Below are 21,351 nucleotides of genomic sequence, written 5' to 3' on the forward strand. Positions count from 1 at the left end.
CTTTTTACAAATGTTGATGGATCAAATGAACTGCATTGTGTTGCTCTATCATCCCCAGGACACTGGCCAGGTTCAGAGCAGGACTTTAAAGTATTATGCAAAGGTTTTTCTGAGAGCTATTGCTGAGCGCTGTTTCCTCGTGGCCTGCAGCACAATCTGACAATGGGGTTACATGAAGTTGGCAAATGGTTGTTGTCCAACATGAACATGTTGCTGCATCAGATTTGCCCAAATGCAACAGAATACACAAACTAGAGTTCAGAGGATGAACTGGGGCTATACACAGCTTGTACAATGGGATCTATCATATTTGGATTTGAGGCTTCCATCCTTTGCTCTAGAGGTTGTTATTGCCCTCATTTCCCATGTGGCTGTTACATCAATAACTGTGTTAATGAGTTCTTAGTTGATAGAGGGTTAATTGTAGGTTCTGGATCACTGCTCAACAGCATGTTATTGATTTTCTTTCTGACTTTATCCTTCTTCTTCCTTTGTAGGACATGGCAGTGACAATGATGGAAATGATGATGGTAAGAATGTGTTTTGAAAAAAAGGTATGATATCCCTTTTTTACGCAAGTCAGTCATTAGAAATTGTGTTTGTATCTATCTCACCAACAGAACCTATGCTCTTGCTCTTCATTACATATATGTCATTATTCTGGAGAGTTGAGGGATACATCCCAGCACACAATATTGTTTAGTACCTGGAACATCTAAACATGGTGCACAATATTTTGCTTTGCGGTTGTGTTAAAACCAGGCCCGTTTTCCCTCCTTCTCGTTCCTTTTAGTAAAGTTGAATCTGGGTGTTTTAGCAGTGCGCTGTCCCACTCCCCCCACTGTCTTCCATCCACACTACTCCTGCATTCCACTGTTGTGTGTTGTCTTCGTGTTGCCTCAAGTGTGCCTCCTTCTGTGTGAACCCCCCTCTGGTACTTCTTGTGGTGCGCAGCTTTTGGCAGTGCTTCTTTTCCTCTCTCTCCTCTCTTGCCTCCTCGCACCCTGTATCGTGCTCTAAATCACTCCCATCTTCTCTAACAGCTACTCTATCTCCTATCCTGTCCCTGTCACTAAATATGGAAGGAAAAAGTTCAAGAAGGATATTCCGGTCTCCAAACGTTTGTGTTCTAAACTGGCTCTTGCCGATCTATATGTGAGTATGCATACCAGGCGTTATATGCATGCAATTCACTAATCTGATCACCCAGATGTTCACATATATCCCTGCCTGTGATCCAAATTCTGTATATTGAGGTTTCAAAACATATGTATACCCTAGAAGTTGCTGAACGAATAACAGTATGGCCCCAGCAGATGTTTGGTGGTATCCCAGTGGGAAATCTGCAAAAATACAACCAAAACAAATAGTGTTACCCCAACTCAGTCCAGCGCAATTAGTCCTGAGTCCCAAGTTGTGGTAAGGCTGTTACTCCCCATTTTGTTAAGTCCATAGGACTCTATGAGGCAGCATCAGTGCTATCACTGTCGGCAATAACAGTGCCAAAGTAACAGCGCTGCAAATGGGTGAAAATCTGGAGGTTAATCTGCTACCTTCCGCCCATACTCTGGATTAGGCAGAGAGGTAATGTGGCAGTAATAGCGTCACCGCTGCAATTTTACTGCCCCGCCCAACCCTTGATGAGGCACTATATCTACTTATTTCTACTGATATTGATGGATCAAATGAGCTGCAATGCCCTGCTCTATCATCCCCAGGACATTGGGCAGGTTCAGAGCAGGACATTACATTATCATGGAAAGGTTTTTCCGAGAGCTATTGCTGAGTGCTGTTTGCTAGTGGCCTGTAGCACAATCTGACAATTGGGTTAAATAAAGTTGGGAAATGGTTGTTGTCCAACATGAGCATGTTGCTGCATCAGAGTTGCCCAAACGCAATAGAATTCACAAACTAGAGTTCAGAGGATGAACGTGGGATATATATAGCTTGTACAATGGGATGTATCATATTTGGATTTTAGGCTTCCATCCTTTGGTCTAGAGGTTGTTATTGCCCTCATTTCCATGAGGCTGTAACATCAATAACTGTGGTAAATTCTTAGTTGATAAAGGCTCATTGTAGGTTCTGGATCAGTACTCAACAACATGTTACTGATTTTCATTCTGACCTTATCGTTCTTCTTCCTTTGTAGGAAATGGCAGTGAAAAAGATGGAAATGATGATGGTAAGAATGTGCTTTGAAAAAAGTTATGATATCCCTTTTTTACACAAGTCAGTCATCAGAAATCGTGTTTGTATCTGTCACAACAGAACCTAATCTTGTGCTCTTTTTTACATATATGTCATTATCGTGGAGAGTAGAGGGATAAATCCCAGCACACAATATTGTTTATTTTCTGGAACATCCAAATATGGTGCACAATTTTTGCATTGCTGTTGTGTTAAAACTAGGCCTTTTTCCCCCTCCCTTTAGGAAAGTCGAATCTGGGTGTTTTTGCAGTGCGCTGTCTCCCTTCCCCCACTGCCTTCCAGCCACACTGCTCCTGCCTTCCCCTGTGGTGTGTTATCTGCTTGTTGCCTTCTGTGTACCTCCTTCTGTGTGAACCCTCCCTCTCCGGTGCTTCCTGTGGTGCGCGGCTTTGGGCAGTGCTTCTTTTCCTCCCAGACTCTCCTCTCTTGCCTCCTCACACCCTCTATGGTGCTCTCAATCTCTCCCATCTTCTCTAACAGCTACTCTATCTCCTATCCTATTCCTATCACTCAGTCAGGAAGGAAACATTTAAAATGGATATCCTGGTCTCCAACTCAGACCTCTCTATCGCTGATACCCACATCAGAGCTTCCTCCAGACAGACTCTCACCAAAATCTTCTTGGTCGTTCCCTCTTCACACCTATGGAATCCTCATATGGTCTCTGTTTTCTGTCCTTCCTCCTTCTCTCCCATTAATGGTGGCACCCGAGTGGATGTCCTCATGGCCCCCTTCCATCCCTCCAAGACCATCATCAATGTCTATCTAAATAGTAATGTCATGGTCCAGAGCTCTCAGCCCAATCTCCTCCTTCTTGATAGGCGTCTCACGTGTCTCGTCAAGTTACTCCCTTCTCCTGCCACTCCTTGTAACACCTCTCTTGCCCCTCTGCCACCTTATTCCTCTTCTGCCATCTCTCTGGCACTCACCGTCTCCTCCACTCTGGCCCCTATGCCAGCTCCGTCTACTACCTCTGCCCACTCAGGCCCCCCTATCTCCCCCTCAAAGGGTGTACCTCACTCCTGCACCCAACCCCGGAAGTCTTTCAAATGTGGCAACCTGCTCCTCCTAGCTACTCTCAACTCTTGCTCTGCTGTAAAACATTCCTCTGACATCTCCCACCTCCTCAAAGACCTTGACCTGGATGTCCTCGCACTCAACGAGACATGGTTCATGGCCAGTTCTGTCACGTGTTTTTACACTCTCCTCCCTGAGGGCTACAGGATCCTCTCTGAGCCCAGAACTAACCAGCCCCTAGGTGGAGTGGCCCTGATCTTTCCGGAATGGGTCCCTGATTCTGTCATTCCTACACAGGCCTACTCCACATTTGAATTCCTAGACTGCAGGCTCTCTATCTCTACTTGCCGCTCTCTGACTGCCACCACCATCTAGAGGCCACCTGGCCAGGTCACGCTCTTCGCCTCAGAATGGGATGAACTCTCTTCTTTTCTCTTTGGCTCCACCTCTCAACTTTTCCTTCTCAGAGACCTCAACATCCATCTGGATGCTCCTAATCCCTCCCCTGGGCTTTTCCGCAATCTTTGCAATGCTCTCTCCCTTTCCATTCTACCCTCTGGCCCGACACACTCTGCCAGGCACACCTTGTATGTTCTCATCTCTTCAGACACCCCCATCTCAACCCTCTCACCACCCCTCTCTCTTGCATTGACCACTTTCTGCTCTCCTCTCACCTGAACCTTCTGCCCCTGAAGCAAAGCCGACCCCAGCACTGCCAACTTCCTTCTCATTCCTTCTGCCCATGAAGCGAGTATGAGTGAATGTCTTTGTCTCTACTTTCTCTGCTCCTCCTACTCCTGCGGCTGACTCACACTCTAACAGAGCCCTCTCTAACCTGCATCTTTCTATCTCCAACACTCTGGACATCCTTGCCTCTGTCATGAAAATCCGTCTGAAGCCTACCTCCAAATGCAACTCTTGGTATGACTCTGACCTTGCCTCCCTGAAACACAAGTGAAGGGTGGCTGAAAGGAAATGGAGGGCTTCAGGCATGTCCTGTGACAAACTGGCCTGAGACCTGCTCCAAAGGCAACACAGAGTCTCTGTCCTCTCCAAGAAGAGGGTCCATATCCAAGCCCACATCTCTGTGGCGCCAAAACAACAGGGCCAAACTCTTTAAAATCTGCAAGGAGCTGGCCGATCCTACTCTAGTCTCCACCTCTCCTGTTCCCTCTCAGGCCCTCTGCATGGCTCTGGCCTCTCAATTCTCCAATAAAACTGCCCTCGCTTTCCTTTTCCTCTACCTCTACATAATTCAGGCCCCCTTTGCATGCCTTTCCCTCTCCTCTTCCTTTTTCTCCCTTGCTATGACAACAGCTGACAATGGGCCTCATTATGAGTTTGGCGGTAGCCATGCCTGTTTTACAGCCACAGCTACTGCCAAACTTGCTACCTGCACCGCCAGCCATGAATGTGTAATTACCGGCCCAGTATGAGTTGAATGGGCCGGTAATTGCCCATTCGCGGTTGGCGGCATTACCGGGCTCCGCATCCCCATTCTGCTATATAGGGCAGAATGGGGGTGGGGAGCATGGTTGCACCTGCACCTTTGTTAACGGTGCCAGTGCAATTACGAGTTAGGCTCGTGGGTGCTGCACAGCCCGCCACATCAGTAGCTTGTGGGCTGTCAGGCACATGCAACCAGAACTCGTAATTCGGCAGTACAGTGTGAACGGTGCCACTGCCTTACTGGCACCATACACACTGTACCGCCGACCTCATAATGAGGCCCAATGTCTCTAGACAAGTCCGATCTATGAAAGTGTCATCCAAACAAGTGCTCCACTGCTCCTCCAGCACCATCAAGGACCACATTTGCACCATCGCTCCAGCCTTGGCTGATTTCTGCAATCACTCTTTTGCCACCAGATCTTTCACCTCTCTCCTCAAGCACTACCTTGTGCACACCCTCCTAAAAAAGCCTACTGCCGATCGTACATGTCCTGAAAACAATTGCTCGATTTCTATCACTCTTTCCCTGGGCAAACTCCTTAAAAAGCTGGCCATCTCCCAGTTTACCCTCCACACTGAATCTGTTGGCTGCCTCCATGACCATCAGTATGGCTTCAGAGCAGCCAGAGGCATGGAAAATGCTCTCTTGAACCCCCATGAAGATGTGCTCTCTAACCACGACTCCAGCTCTCCCTCTGTCCTCATCCTCCTTGACCTTTCCTCCTTTTTCAACATGGTCAAACACATCACTCTGATGAACCAACTCTGTGTGAACCTGGGCATCACAGATCAGGCTGTGCCGTAGCTGACCTTCTGGACCGTCCCTCCCACTTCCAACTTGGGTTCAGTCTCTCCGCCAGCTCTCTCTCCGCATGTGGTGTCCCTCAGGGTTCAATCCTCTCACCCTGGCTCTTAAATGTCTATCTGGCCCATTTTGCCCACCTGATCTCACCCATCTCTTCTAACTTTCAGTGTTATGCATATGACACTTAGCTCTCTTTCAGACTTCCCTCTGCCTCCTCTTCTCCTCACCTCCCTTGCTCATTCCTGACTGTCTATCCATGTTTGAGGATTGGTGCGCCTCCAATGATCTTTACTTCATGCCAGTAAGACGTAGATCGTTCTCATTGTTCCCACCCCTGCTCCCACTTTCCCTCTCTCACTCTGGCCGTCCTCCTTGTGCCCTCTACGCTCACCTTCCTGTGAGGCAAAAATCTTTGGTGTCACCTTCAACTCCACTCTCTCATTGTCTCCTCACATCACAGATTTTAGCAAAAGGCCAACTTCCAGCTGTATCTCCTTAGAGCAGAGGTCTTCAAACAGCCGCAACCCAGGGGGGGCACCAGAGCCCAGCATGAAATGTAAAAATAAAAATAAAAAAACATTTTTTTATTTTTTTTTTTTTAGATTGGAGGAAATGGGAAGGGGCAGCTCACATGGTCAGACTGGAGCATAATTCGGTCTTAGGCACCACTGAAAAAATGGCCAGCAGTTGCAAATTGATATTCAGTCCTTTAGTCACAGACTGTTTGTATAGTACCCAAGGGGTTGTTTTTTGTTCAAATGTAAAGAAATTGTGATATTTAAAGAATATCTATTCAGCAGCAATGGTCAAAACTACTAGCTGCATAGTGAAGTTACTCCTCAAACTGGCCCACATTGGCCAAAAAAGTGGGCTATTTTGACTGGCCTACACTCGCATTTTGCGTTTTTGGTACAGTCATCGCCCTATTGCTCTATAGGCCAGTCCAAGCCTGCCAGCTCATCCATAATGGGTGAGGGGGCGTCCACCCACTAGCCACCTCACTCATTATGGAGGAGCCGAGGAGCGAGCCCAGTGAAACACTGAGCACTCCCTCAGCTGCTTTTTCCAGCTGAGGGAGTGCTCCTGGGCTGGCTGAACTGTCAAAGGGAAACACTGTTTGCCTTTGACAGTTCATTTCCCCAGCCGCACATGATCACTGAGCCATGCAACGCTGGGGGTGTTTTGCTTCGCCAGCCTTGCATAGCTCATTGGAAATGCTGGCTGGGGCACTGCATGTATGTATGTGCGAGGGGATGCTCCTGCGCCTCCTCGCACATACGGGCAGAGCAGCCTGGAGCGGGGCATTTTAGCAACCACGCGCAGGCCCCTGCAGAAGGTACGTTTATGGCGATTTATTTTTTATTTAAATGTGTATGGATGTGTGTATGCTTGTTTTATGGGACCGTGGTGGGAGCAGGATGGGCGGCAGCACTGGGATAGTGGTGGGAGTAGGGTGGGGAGAGCCCAGGGTCTGTACTGGGAGTATGGTGTGGTGACGGCACACAAAAGTTCATAGCGATTTCTACATACTTCCCAACTGGCACTTTTGGGGGAGATGGCCTTCCCAAACTTTGCTCAGGGGGGGCCCAGGCCAAAAAAGTTTGAAGACCAATGCCTTAGAGGTATTCTACCTTTTCTTACTTTCCCCCAGAAGCTCACTTTCTCCAGAGCCCTGGTTCTCCCAAGGCTGGACTCCGGCAACAGCCCCTTTCTCAATCTGCCTACCTCTACTCTTCGCCCCCTGCAACTAATTCAGAAAAGGACTGCAAGACATATCCTTGGCCTCAAGCCCAGGGATCATATCAATCCAGTCCTGATATCTCTCCACTGGCTCCCGGTGATTGCAAGGATCAAGTTGAATACCCTATGCATCGTCCACAAGGCTTTCTGGGGCTGGGGCTGGGGCCCGCACTACATCCAACTCTCTCTTCCAAAATCCCTTCCTTCTAAAGCCCTTCACTCAGCTATCTTCAACTCTCTGAGGGCCAGACCCTTCTAAAGGCAGAGAGTGGGTGGCAGATCTCTATCCTCTGCAATTGCCTCCGTCTGGAACGGCCTCCCTGCCCCTCTTAGAACTGAGATGGGCCACCTGAAGTTCCAGAAGCAGCTCAAAACCCTGCTTTTCTCCTCTGCCTTCTCTCGCTCGCTCTCCTGCAGACTTAGCTTTCTGCTACGCCGACTGGTTGCTTGGTTCCCTCAGGGTGTCACTGGGTACCACGCTCCTCAACAACGATTCATCCTTTACACTGCCTCCTGGCCTACCACAGATTATGGGGCTGTAAATGTAACCCCTATAGCCCCCTGCCTCCTTGCACTTACCCATAGCCATGCTGCCCTGGCTGTACTTACTCAGAGTCATGCTGCCCTGATCACACTTCCCTCTTTCCTCTCCCTTTCACCCCCCCTCTCCTTCCCCCCGCACTTCTATTGTTGCACTTGCACGATCCGAATGGCACAAGGCCTAATAGGATTTTTTGTCTTGTCCTCCACATGTCTTCCCTCCTTTGTCATGTGATGCATAGAAACACTTGTGTACAGGTGCGTTATAAATGCCTTATTATATCATATCAAAATAAATACAATTTTACAAATACTCAGTCCAGAAAGTCTTGAAGCCACCAGTATTATCTACTACAAACGTTCCATAAACTTCCAAAATGATTGACAACTTATGCTGAATATTTCCAGTGCAGAGAACGGATTGCAGGTCTAGAGATACATCCTCTGACATGGTGGCTTTGGTAGCACGGTCCAAGTTTTCTAGTTTCTCCAAGCTGGACTGCGTGATCGCAATACTCACTGGGCTTCCCAATAACACACTTTCCTCCTGCAGGTCATACAGAAGGCACCATCAAGGCCCATTCTACCCTGGCTCAAACATTCACACATCACCCAGCTTTCTGCAAGCTCTACTGGCTCCCTATACCCCAGAAAATTGCATTCACAGAACTCACCATAATACACTAGACCATCCACTTCAGGACCCCATCCTACCATTCATAACAAACTGAAACTCATCACCCACACAATCAACAGACAAACCAACCAAAATATCTTATACATTGCACTCTGCAAGCCATCCTGCACCCAAAAACAGGTATTTGCATTTGTATTTTTATCGAATTTCTATAACGCTCGACACCTAAGCGCTGTACAAAAGAATCAGCAGTACAGATCATGTGAGCAAATAATCAAAAGTCAACAGATCAATGAGTAAGAATATTAGTTTTAAAAGAAGAACATGACGAAATAGGGTGTAGTGAAAGGGGAAGAGAGTTCACATACTTAAGAGCCAAAAGAACAAAAGAACAAAAGAACAGTGGGCCGAGGAGGCACAGGAGGCACGAGGAACAGTTAGAAGAAAGAGGGATTTAGAATGTATTGAACAAGCAGGAAAGTAAAAAGAGCCTAAAGGAGAAGGTTAAGGAGGAGCAAGGCCATAGAGACACTCAATCAGCTCTCCTGCTCTCAAGGATAGAAAAGTGAAAGCTAGCTACTCAGCTAACTATCCAACTTTGTCCATATTTTGACCTGTCTGGTCATTTATGTATTGAATGAGTTCAAATGCCTCAATTGCTCAAATCTCCTGCTGCAGCCCTGGTCTCACACTCAGAAGGAAAAACACTTGATAGCCTCTGAGTAATGTAATGTGAGTACTGGATATTCTCCTCCATGAAATATGATTTGATTTATATCAACTTTCAGAAGAATCATTTCAAAGGTGTTCTCATGTTTTTTTTAAAAATGTATACAGTTCCTCACTTGACAGACCATAGAGGCTGAAGTTCTTGGAGGTAATGTAAAGCCCCGGATAGGAGGTGTTATCTGTCCCCTAAGTAACCATTTATTCACAGTTAAAATATACTCATCTGGAATTGGCACACAGTACGTTTAGAAATCATGTTTATATCCTGTCTATTTTCATACTGGATATGTAAACCTTAAGCTGTACAATGATGATGCGAAGCCCCTTCTAGTTTTAGGGTGCAATGTTTAAACTGAGTTGAAATCCTGTCTGTCCAGTATTATTATTTTAGATTGTGTAAGTCATATTTTGTGTTAGAATTGTGTAATCTATCTGATTCTTTAAGGGTGCATTATTCTCTAAAATGAGAGCATTTTGTCTATGGAAAGTGTCTTGTATTTCCATAGAGAGTGAGCTTTGTCTCTAGATAGATTTTCCTTTCTGTACAGAGTGTGCTCTATGTCTAGAGTTAATTTATCTACATGGCTCAGTGAGAGGGTGCTTTTCTTTCTTGAGAATTATTTATTTTATTATATTTATCTATTGTATGTGTACATTTATTTACTGTACACAGAGCCCATGAGTCACCAGGCTTGAAGAAGTGGCCAATTTTTCACCTGTGGCCTCACGCTCGGTCGCATCGTTCCTCAGCAACAGGATTAGCAGAGTCTGCTCAGAGACAGCAGCGGCATGTCCCATCTCATTTGAATTTGGAGTCCCTCATGGGGCTAGCCTTTCTCCGTGCTTGTATAACATTTGTACAGCCCCCTCCTTCGCCATGCTGGAGCAAGAATGGATATGGTTTACAAACTTTGCGGATGATACCCAGTGAATCATCCCGCAATCAGGCTCCCATGTCCAAGACAAAGCTAACCTGAGCAAAGCTGATGTTAGCATAGAACCTTGGATTATCTTGAATGGCTTGGTTATCAACAGGTCCAAAACTGAGCTACTGATCGTGGGCTCGCAGGGTATCCTTTCTAAGTTAGGACCGGCCTATGAGGGCTTTCAGTTTGGGGACGTGTATATTCCCACACTCAAGAAAGCTAAATCCCTCTGGGTCACTTTTGATCAATCCCTTACTATGAGGGCCCATGTTGGGGGATTGGTCTCGGCAGCATCGTATTATCGAAAGCTCTTTGCTCACTTGCGTCCTTTGATCACACAGGCCAATGCTGAGACCTTAGCCAGAGAAATCGTAGGGGATAAATTGGATTACTGTTGTAGTCTTCTGATAGGAATTGAAAATTAGAAATCAGTAGACTCCAAGTGATCCAGAATGGGACAGTGAGAGTGGTTACAGGCCTTTCTAGACACGAACACGTCTCGGAAGCTAGAAGAGCTCTTCACTGGCTGCCTGTGGAGGTGCAAATTCGGTTCTGCCTACTCACAATCACTTTCAAATGCACACTGGGCATCAAGCCAGTTTACCTGAGGGATTTGATTATCAATAAGGTCGCTCGTAGAGCCCATAGATCAAATAGTCTCAATCTTCTAGCCTTCCCTAGATGCAGAACCATGAAGAATGAGAGAGGGGCTTTTGCTGTGGCAGCACCTTCGGCTTGGAATGGCCTTCTGTTGCATCTTAGACTTGAACCCAAGCTTGAGCCTTTTAAAAAAAAGGCTTTAAACACTACTGTTTGTTTAGCCTCCACTGATACTGACCTCCTCCTTGTCTTCTGGGTATCTTGCTGCCCCCTTGCTGTTTGCTTTATGTTTGTCAAGCGCCATCATGCCTACGGGTCCATTGAGCGCTGTACAAATCTATTAAAATAAAGTATAGTAAAGTAAAGGGAGTGTGTGGTTCTCCAAAGAGTGTGTTTTTGTCTAGGGTGTTTTATGTATCTAGACTACCCTAGGGCATTTCCTCTAGAGTGTTACTCAAGTGAGAGTGCTGTTCTCTTCCGAGTCAATGTTTGTCCAGGTACATTTTTCTCCAGACTATTCTAGTTTATTTAGACTGTTACTCCAGGGAGTGTTGTTCTCTCCAGAGTCAAAATGTTGCTTATATTTATTTTCTCTACACTATTCGAGTATATGTGTAGTGTTCCTGCGGAGAGTGTAGTTCCCTCCAGAGTCAATTATTCTCTTGATATATTGGGAGTCATTCCGACCCTGGCGGTAAGGGGTTAACGGCGCCTGTAAAGGTGCCTGTGCCATGAACCCCTTACCACCCTATTACGAGGTCTCCTCGCGGGACCCACTAAGGACACCTGCCATGCGTCCTTAGTGGGTCCTGCGAGGACACCAGCATGCTAACAACGGGCCCGTTGCATTCTTAGCATGTTCCCCTTTCCCATTGAGCCCTATGGGGACTCGAATGGGAATGGGGAGGTGCCGGGTCCCGGTTCCTTGAATGAGGAATTACCGGGTCCTCCAAGGTTGGAATGACCCGGTAATTCCTCATTTGAGGAATCCAGACCCAGTACCCGGTAAGGGGGTAGCCATGCCGCTAATGGCGGCATGGTTACCCCCTACCTTGTACTCACCCCCATTGTGTTCTTCTAGACTACTCTTGGTTATTTGGAGTTGAACTCCGAAGAGTGTAGTACTCTCCAGAGTTAATGATCATCTAGGTTCATTTTGTTCTTCTAGACTACTCTAGTCCTATCCACCTCTAAGTAAACTTCTTCAGTTACTACTGGAGGAGTATTGTTTGAAGAAAAAGACGTCCAAGTGGCCAGCCTCTAGGATATAATTGAGTCATGTCTCCAATAACTCTTAGCGGGCGCATTCCCAAACATTACAGATTGGCCATATGATATGCACTGTCACACAAATGATACCATCACAGGTATAATCATGCAAATCCTAAACGGTACCAATTGACATGTACTTTCAATAACATGACACTGGCATCTATACAGAGTAATAAATGATGTGCACTGATTCCGAGCACTGAAGAGTGTTTTTTGCAAAAATTAGGTTGCAGGGTTATAGGCACCAAAAGGGCAAGTGTGGCCTCACAAAAGTGTGCAGCCAAAGGGACTGATACTTAAGGACACCAACTGATGTGCTTGTGCTTTAAAAAGCTCAATGTCAACTAGACTGCATTCGAAGGCACCATTTGACACAAATTCTACTTTTGGTATTTTCAACGCCCTGCTCCTGAAGAAGAATAGCTCCCATTAAAATGCTAGGCTTTCAACATCTTTAAAAAAGCAAAAGAGCTTTCTATTTTCAGTTTGTCTACTTGACATATCTGTGCTCAAAGGAAAATTCATTAACAGTACATATTGCAAAATGTAGCTTTATACAGCTATCAATAAAAGCCTAGATGGTCAGGCGTGATTCTATGAGTTTGTTGTGGCTGTTTCCAAATCATGACATTGTATACCATGGTTTGTCGTTCAGGCTTTCCATCTAATGCTGCGAGCAAAATTACTGTCTAAGGATATTAACATGTGCATATTATTAATAACAAGTATATCCATTTTAGCTCCGACTTTGGTCTCTGTTTTAAATGAGTTGCAGGAATAACCGGTTTATAATATAAACAGTTTTATTAGACTACCATCTCAAATCTCAATCAACAAAAACAAAACACATCTTGGGTTCATTAAACTTCTTTCAGTGAATGCCCTATACAGTGATTTACAATGTTATCTCTTTGTTTCTAAAACATTTTGTTCTGCCTGTATTTGGAATACATACGTGTGGAGTTGCACCCAATGTGCCTTTATGTGTTGTCTCCACAATTTGCAAGCGTTTCTAAGGGTATTGGTCTCAATCATTAATGAAAAGTAGGCCTCTCTTGGTGTGCCCATACGATCTTGTGCTGAAAATGCTCCATTGAAATACTCAATTGGAACTTCTCAATAAAATGTTTCTAATACTACCTTTTTTTCCACTGGAAACTCTAAAATAAAGCGTTTATTGCCCCATTGTATTTCCAAACAGGAACTCTAAAAATGCTAAACGTGTTCCCTTGTATGTCTCCATAGGAAATCCCAGTAATGCTTTCTGTTGATGCCTTTCTTGGCACTTCTATGTATAATCTTAATTATTACTCCAATTTAAATAGTAGATGTCTGCTTCTTTTACAAAATAATTCAAAAAGAATATTGATTATATGTTTTGGCTTGGATTGCTTGTTCATACCCATGACTGACTTCAGATGCTGGCTTGGGTGTTTTAGCTTCATTCAGAGCTGCTAAGGGACCTTAAATTATCGGGGCATCTTCCCTTTGCTCTGCTTAGGGTCTACAGATCATCTGGGCATCGCTCCTCTACTCTGCATGCCTGGCTAACTGACAGTGGGGCGGCACCTCGTCTTCCTAGGTTCTTCTAAGGCTGTCAACAAAAATAATCATAGGCGCCCCTCTGCGAGAATGACCACGGCTAAATTACCTTTTCTTTGGGAAGTTACCCACATGAGAGTCTGCAGTCACACTTTGGATCACTGTACCTTTCACAGAAGGGAAAAATTCATTTGCATATCAGTCTTTGTCCCGCCTACATGGGCAGTCCAACACCCAAATGCTATGGCAATTCTCTCCTGAACAAGAGTACCAACAGCAACCCCAGACACCTGTTTCAGCCTTGTTGGAACTCATCAGTGAGGTGGAGCTGTGCCTCTCTGAGCACAGTAAGCAAGGGGTCCATGTCTGGATTGGGGATTGTAGTGTTGATGTCCTTAGGTGAGACATGGTATCCACCTTTCCATTTTTTCCATTTCTATCCCCCAAAATATCCCACAGAATCACCACCTTAATAGTGGGACGAGGAAGAGATCAACTAGGAGGACACATACTCATTTGGGTAAGACCAACATAAATCAGTCTTATATTGCTAATAGAGACACTTCCTTTAATTCAAACCTCCCCAAACACTACTTTGGTACTGAGACAAGAAAGAGGGCTGTGGAGGATTGCAGTTGGAACAGCCAGGCATGTCCAGCTAATAGGTTTCACAATGGTCAGGCAATTGAATTCAGTGACCCGCACCTGCAGTCATTTAACAATCTCAAGGTGTATAAAAAGGCTGAACACCCAGCATAATGGGAGAGATGTCCTGGAGAGAAAGAAGTGGGCTGAAGAGCCAGAGTGGGCTGGAGGGGAATGGACTGGAGAGGAGCCATGCTGAGCAGGAGTGAGAGAGAGACACCACGCTGGTCTTGACAGGGTCTAAAAAATCCTGCTGCCTTCCCTGTCAGGTGCATGCAGCAAGAGCTGTGGGACACCATAGCCTTCCGGTTGCCGCAGGACTAGAGGAGAGTGAGCAGTGCTCACTCTCCTGTTGCCACAGTAGAGTGGAGCTATTCGCTGCACGACTCCAGGAAAGAGAGTGGTGCTCACTGTGGCTACCACAAGAGAGGAGCGGAGTGAACTGAAGCCGGAAAGCAGAGCAGGGAAACCTGAGGGATTTGCCATACACAACCGGTGAGTGAAAAAAGGGAGGGTGCTGCGGGGACTGGACCAAGCTGAAAGTTGCTATAAGCACTTTGAATGCTGAAACAAGTATCTTTGAATATCGAACACGCTGAAAGCTGTCATAAGGATGTTTGAAAGCTGAAACAAATCATTTTAAATAATGAACAAACTGAAAGCCATTATAAGAACCTTTGAATGCCACACAGAAAAAAAGCAAGTTATGAGCAATTGTGAATGAAGTGAAAGCAAGATGGTGCAAATAGCAGATTCAACAGAATTAATTGTGTGAGACACAAGTGGTTGCAAAGCCAAAAGAATACCAATAAGGGTATCAAATGAGAAACTTGATGCGTTACCAGATTTATTACTTGAAGTGTCCTGTAAGGAATCACCTCCAAAACTGCTTTCTACATATGTAAGATTTGTTTTAGTTTGCACTCATTCGGCGTGTGTGCTGTTTAGTATACTAAGGTTTACTCCTTGGTTTTAGTTACGGGTCCATAAAGAATGTAGGTCCACAAAACTTCTGGTTATTTATTTTTCAAAGGTTTATTCCTGGGATTCCATCAATTGATGGTATAACAAGTGGTGCCGACACCTGTTTCGACCAAACAGGTCTTTTTCTAGGCTATCAATTTAAATTTTGTTTTAGTACATCATAGTGGATATACACATGGTGAGTATGGGGTCCCCGAGTTGGGAGTTGGGCATCCATCATTTGTGATCATATTGCCAAGGTTTGATTTGTTTAAACGCATTATGCAAGTGAGTCAATTCCCAGTGAGGTGATATAGTGTCCAACATGACATTACGTTTATGCAAGGTTTCATACTCATATAGTTTGCAGATTGATACATACATGTAAGTGCAATTTGTAGTATAAAACCATAATTCGGTAAACAGTAGTTTGTGAATCAAAGGGAGAGAAAAAGAATTATGCAAGATTGTTAGAATGGGTCCTAAAATTGCGTTACTTTTTTTTTGGCTGAGTCTTAATGGGTAGGTCTCACCTGGTGGGTGATTAGGGAGGTCTGTCTTCATATTTGCTTAGTGCAAGCACGTCAGGTTGGTCCAGTTGGTCCTGGGTGGTTAGGTTAGGGAGGGCTGTAGGCCACCCTGTTTATAGGTATTCAGAGGTCAGTACCTAAGGAGTTGGAAAAATTGATATAGTTGGCAGGGGCTCGTGCCCGGTTGCTGCGATAAGGGGCACAGTTGTATGGCAGTGTGCATTATATCACTGTGTTTCATTATTCCATGCTCCCCGTGAGGGGTTGGTGCTCAGTAATGGTTGGTGCTCAGGAGTGTTCCTTTTAGCGTGGTATATATTAATTTGGTGCAGCACTTTCAAAACACATTCTACATTGATTTGTAATCCTGAGAGTATGGACGCCCTTAGGTTCTGGTAATTTCCTCTTGGCGGTCCTAGTCATTAGGGCACTGGTGCCCGGGGACCCATCCCTCAGTGAGCCCCTAAGGGGGATGAGGGAAGGGTCCGTTGGAAGGCTGACTGTGCGCATGTCTATTACCTTAGTGCACACAATCGAGTTGTCAGTGCGACGTGTCCGTGGTTGTGGATTGTGCTCACCTATATTACCTGGGTGCACATCATGGAGTTGGCAGTGTGATTAAGTTTTGTGAAATATAAATAATATGTGGACCCACCGTTTTTAGCCTGGGCCTTACTGCGTAGGGGTGGGAGGTTTAGTGGGTGTCTAAATCTGTGGCCACCCGCCGCCTCCCGATCCCGATGTAATTATGTAGCGAGGTCTAACGCTAGATATGATCTCAAAGGAAAAGGATAAGAGGTTGCCCATACGTGCAGATTCAATGGAAGCGGGTTATTATTGGGAGATCAGCAGTGGATTAAAAAATGGGGTGCATCTTACCTCTAGTGCATGGTATGTACACAGCAATTGAACATAAACATGCTTTGGATGCAATTAACTATGCATATGCACAAATCTCTGCATCCCACTACCAACACCTAACAATGGTTAAGGAATTTCTTGGATTTTCTTTAGCTAACAGTTGTTTTCTGTTCAATGGAATATATTATAAACAAAAGAAAGGCATCGCCATGGGTGCAACCTATGCACCGTCAATTGCGAATCTCTTCATGCACAAATACAAACAGATACATGCTTTCAGAGAAGAAAAATACAAGAAACACATCTAAAAATGGTACCGTTTTATAGATGATATTCTACTGATTTGGACAGCTGGAAAGGAGGTCTTGGATGAATACAAGGCTTACCTGAACTGCAACAGCTTTGGAATAGAGCTGATTGGAACAGAAAGTGATCACAGCATCGACTTCCTTGACATCTGGATAACTACTACAACCACTGGACTGGAGACCAGAACATTCAGAAAAACCACAGAGGTCAACTTGGTCCTCTACTCTACTAGCTGCCATAAAAAGAATGTGATTGAGAACATACCTAAAGGTGAACTAACAAGGGCTCGAAGGAACTGCAGCACAAGCGACTCATATAAGGAAGAGTGTGAATTACTACGTGACAGATTTCAGAAAAGAGGATAAAACCATCCAAAATTTCGAAAGCTATTGACCAAGTGTCCACAATCTCCAGAAATGATCTGCTACAGGCAAAACAGCTTGAGAGCCCTTCCAAAACAATGAATGACATTCACTCTGTAACAAAATACAACAGGAATAGCTCACAAATTCAGAAAATACTTACAAAACACTGGCATATTCTGGGAGTAGACCAAGACATAGGAGAATGGATATCGGAGAAACCTAAAATCTCCAATTGTCGGGCACCAACGCTTAAAGCCCCTCAGCCCCACAAGTTCAGAGGGAAATTGGCTAACTAAACAAATTGGGTCAGGGTTCCATAAATGTGGAGCCTGCACAATGTGTCCTCAAACCATCACCACTGACAGAGTGCACTTTGGAAATATCTATGAAAAAAAGATTGACCAATTAATTAACTGTCGCACTAAATTTGTTATTTATGTGATAATGTGTATATGTGGACTCAAGTCCATAGGCAGCACCATACGTGAACTACGGACAAGAATAAGAGAACACTTACACTCCCTGAAAACCACGGAAGCAAGATATCTGCTGGCCACCCACTGGCAAAAAAACACCAATGGACAATCAAAAAGACATCAGATTTGTTGGCTTGGAGACGATCAAGCTTGATTCCAGAGGTGGAATCAGAGCCCTGAGACTCCGACAAAATGAAGCAAGACTCATCTGTAGAACTAGAAACACGGAACTCGGTTTAAATACTAAACATGATTTAAATGTGTTCTTGTAAAATGCGACTGTAACTTTCTTACAACTGACATCATCACGCCCATAGAGCAATCCCATGACACCAGCCACTATGCTCCTATGCTCTGGCAATTGGTCCCGCGCCAACCATCCCATGACTCTAGCCTCACCCAAGGATGAACGAGTAACATGCATTGACCAACAAGCATGCATTTGCCCATGCATACATAATAGATCACCATGGCAATCCACACAGGCACCCACCAACTGGTGACTTCAGCATAAGCAGAGGGCAGGAGCCCTTCTCCCTCCCCCCCACGGACCAGACCGGAGCTGCAGGAGCAGCCATCTACATCTACTTCGAACGAAGCAGATTGCCACTTGCTATCTCGCACACTATTGTTGCAGCATTCCCCCGACAACGAGGTATGATACCTAAGCTTTCTGCTAAAGCACGTATCACACCGTGCATCCTGTTTGCTTTGGATGCCTACATCTCCCAGTGAGCAACGAGCGCCGTTGCCAGGCAAACCTGGTGCATTTACTTGCACACATCCGCCGGCAGGCGGAAGAAGCCGGCTGCAGCCCTTCCGGCGAAGGGCCGCGGCTAAGGGCACTGTTTTGCGCCTGTTCTGCGCATGGTGGCGCGGCGCGGACAGCTCCCCTAGATCCGCAGGACTAAGGTACGCTTTATATTTCACATTTGCAACCCCAAAAACTTCATGCCAACGGGCAGGCCTCCCTCGATCCCGTACTGCCTGACCTCACAATGCCGGGTGTAGCGTGGCAGGAAACCGAGGCGGAGGCCTCGTTGCTAGGATACTAGCAGCATCTTGTTCCCGCCCACATCCGCCAGCAGGCAGAAGCGCCGACCACATGAAGACCCACACAAAGGCTCCCGCTCGCACCCTGGAGCGCGCTACCCTGCTCTTCCTTCATACAAAGTATGTTCACTGCACCAGCATCGCCAACTGTATCAGGAGTTACGCACATGACACTTTAGCTTTGTAGCTTTAGGTACGACCTGGAACTCAGTTGTTACCCTACGGCTTTACTGGCTTAAGTGTCCTACCCTAACCCAGGCGTTACCTAATTTAGCCTATGTGCTATTCTGGACCTAGTTACTGCCACACTGCATCATGTGCTGCACCTTAGGGTCGCTAATGGACCACATTTGATTTGTGTTGTGCCCTATGGTCGCCAATAGACCACATTTGATTTGTGTTGTGCCCTACGGTTGCCAATAGACCACATTTGATTTGTGTTGTGTCCTATGGTCGCCAATAGACCACATTTGATTTGTGTTGTGCCCTATGGTCGCCAATAGACCACATTTGATTTGTGTTGTGCCCTATGGTCGCTAATAAACCACACTTGATTTGTGTTGTGCCCCATGGTCGCCAATAGACCACATTTGATTTGTGTTGTGCCCTATGGTCACTAATTAGCCCACATTTGATTTGTGTTGTGCCTTACAGTTGCCAATAGACCACATTTGATTTGTGGTGTGCCCTATGGTCGTCAATAGACCACATTTGATTTGTGTTGTGCCCTATGGTCGCTAATAGACCACACTTCATTTGTGTTGTGCCCTATGGTCGCCAATAGACCACATTTGATTTGTGTTGTGCCCTATGGTCGCTAATTAGCCCACATTTGATTTGTGTTGTGCCTTACGGTCGCCAATAGACCACATGTGTTTTGTCTTGTGCCTCATGGTCGCTAATAGACCACACTTGATTCGTTTGGTGGCTCATGGTCGCTAATGACCACACCTGATCTGTGTTGTGCCTTATCTGTAGTTACTACTGCACTTTACCACTGTACTTTACTACTATAGTGCCTATCTAGTGCTTACACTTACGTTAATTGAGTACACAAACTACTCTTACTAATAACAGATGAACCTCACTACCCCAGCTTTAGAGCCAAGTCACCCACAATGGCCACATTTAGAGGCGCCACTCTAACTATGGCTACTCTCCTCCCGTTGCTCCAGAATATCTCACCTCAGAACCGCGCCCATTCAACCCCACCATTTTACCCACATCTACTATCTCCAACAGAATGGATAAACAGATTTGCCCGCCCACCTTCACCCTGCATACCCTGTCCCACACCCCTCAGAAATACAAGACTAGGTTCTCGCCTGGTTGCACCCACTACCACACTCATGAACGCAGCCTCACCGACCATGTTTAGAAACGATAGACTTAGCTATCACACTAATCTTGATACAAAACTCAACAGAATGCTCTCCAATCAGACAAAGAACCCCAAGCAGCCTGCCTCACTTACTGACCTCCCACCGAGTCACAACCCAGCAACTCCTCACTCGCCACCACACACGAAAGCCAACCCTCCACAGACCTCTATCAAGGGAGCTCTCATCAACGATCGCTCATTGGTAGCACACGCTGCTGATCTCACCGACATTATCTCCACTAACCACCTAGACTTTATCGTTATCACGGAGACATGGCTCCATCCAGCAGCCTGTCCCACAATAGCTCTAGCCACTCCGGACAACTACAACATCATCCAAGCTGACAGAAAAAATGGAATAGGAGGAGGAAAGCAATTATTGCGAAATCCACCCTAAACATCAGAGAAGTAACCAGCACAACCCCACATTCAGCCGAACTTTTATCCGTCAAACTCCCATTATCTGACACACAAACCATCCTGTTCCATATTATATACAGACCCCCAGGATCCCCCTCCACCTTTGAAGAGGATATCTCTCTCCTACTCACTACCAACTTGAAACCGAAATCCCAAATCATTATTCTGGGAGATTTCAATTTGGGACTCAATGACCCCAATGACAAACAGGCCACTACCCTTAATGACACAATTACTCATCTAGGCTTCACCCAACACATTTATCAACCTACACATACAAAAGGAAGATCCTTGGATTGGCTTGCAGATGCCAATTGCAACCTCTCACTGACTGACATCACTCCCTGTGCTTGGACTGACCATCACCTTATTACCTTCTCTTTACCTAGATCCTCACCATCTACCTCACGACCCACGAAGTTACCCCAAATAATTTCCAGAAATAACCGCAACATCACTATAGAGAACCTTAAACCTCTTCTCGCGCCTATCAGTAAAGCTAACCTACCTACGCAAAATAACAACCCAGCAGCCATAGAAGACCTATATAACAATACCTTAGAACTAGCCCTCACCCAGATAGCTCCTTTCAAACAACGAAAAGCCAAACCTATTGCCCACGCCAACAAATGGTTCTCAGCAGAATTAAAAGCTCTCCGCAATATTAAAAGAACTGCAGAAACTAGCTGGAGAAAAGCCCCTTCTCTCTCCACTAAAGACACATTCGCTTCAGCTGCCTCCACCTACAAATCCGCCATCTTAAATGATAAAAAAGAGAGAATACAAAATGCCAAATTTGGCACTAAAGAACTTTTCTCTATACTAAGAGAACTTGAATTACCACTGCCTCCTACAGAGGGCTGCATCAAAGACAAGG

General features: G+C 45.6%; 1 protein-coding gene across 17 annotated transcripts in view; it reads left to right on the forward strand.

Annotated features, from left to right (window-relative positions):
* Positions 1-21,351, forward strand: part of LOC138491330 (E3 ubiquitin-protein ligase TRIM15-like) — a 362,853-nt gene that overhangs the window by 167,736 nt on the left and 173,766 nt on the right. For 16 of the 17 annotated variants that reach the window (XM_069617789.1, XM_069617794.1, XM_069617791.1 and 13 more), the window contains 2 exons: positions 498-530; positions 2,153-2,185. The exons of the other annotated variant lie outside the window; for it this stretch is intronic. In XM_069617789.1, coding sequence (XP_069473890.1) covers positions 498-530; positions 2,153-2,185 — 66 coding nt within the window. The remainder of the gene's footprint in view (positions 1-497; positions 531-2,152; positions 2,186-21,351) is intronic. 17 annotated transcript variants of the gene reach the window in all.

Source organism: Ambystoma mexicanum, chromosome 10, assembly GCF_040938575.1.
Source record: "Ambystoma mexicanum isolate Mex_15411 chromosome 10, UKY_AmexF1_1, whole genome shotgun sequence".
In the NCBI taxonomy this organism is placed as follows: domain Eukaryota; kingdom Metazoa; phylum Chordata; class Amphibia; order Caudata; family Ambystomatidae; genus Ambystoma; species Ambystoma mexicanum.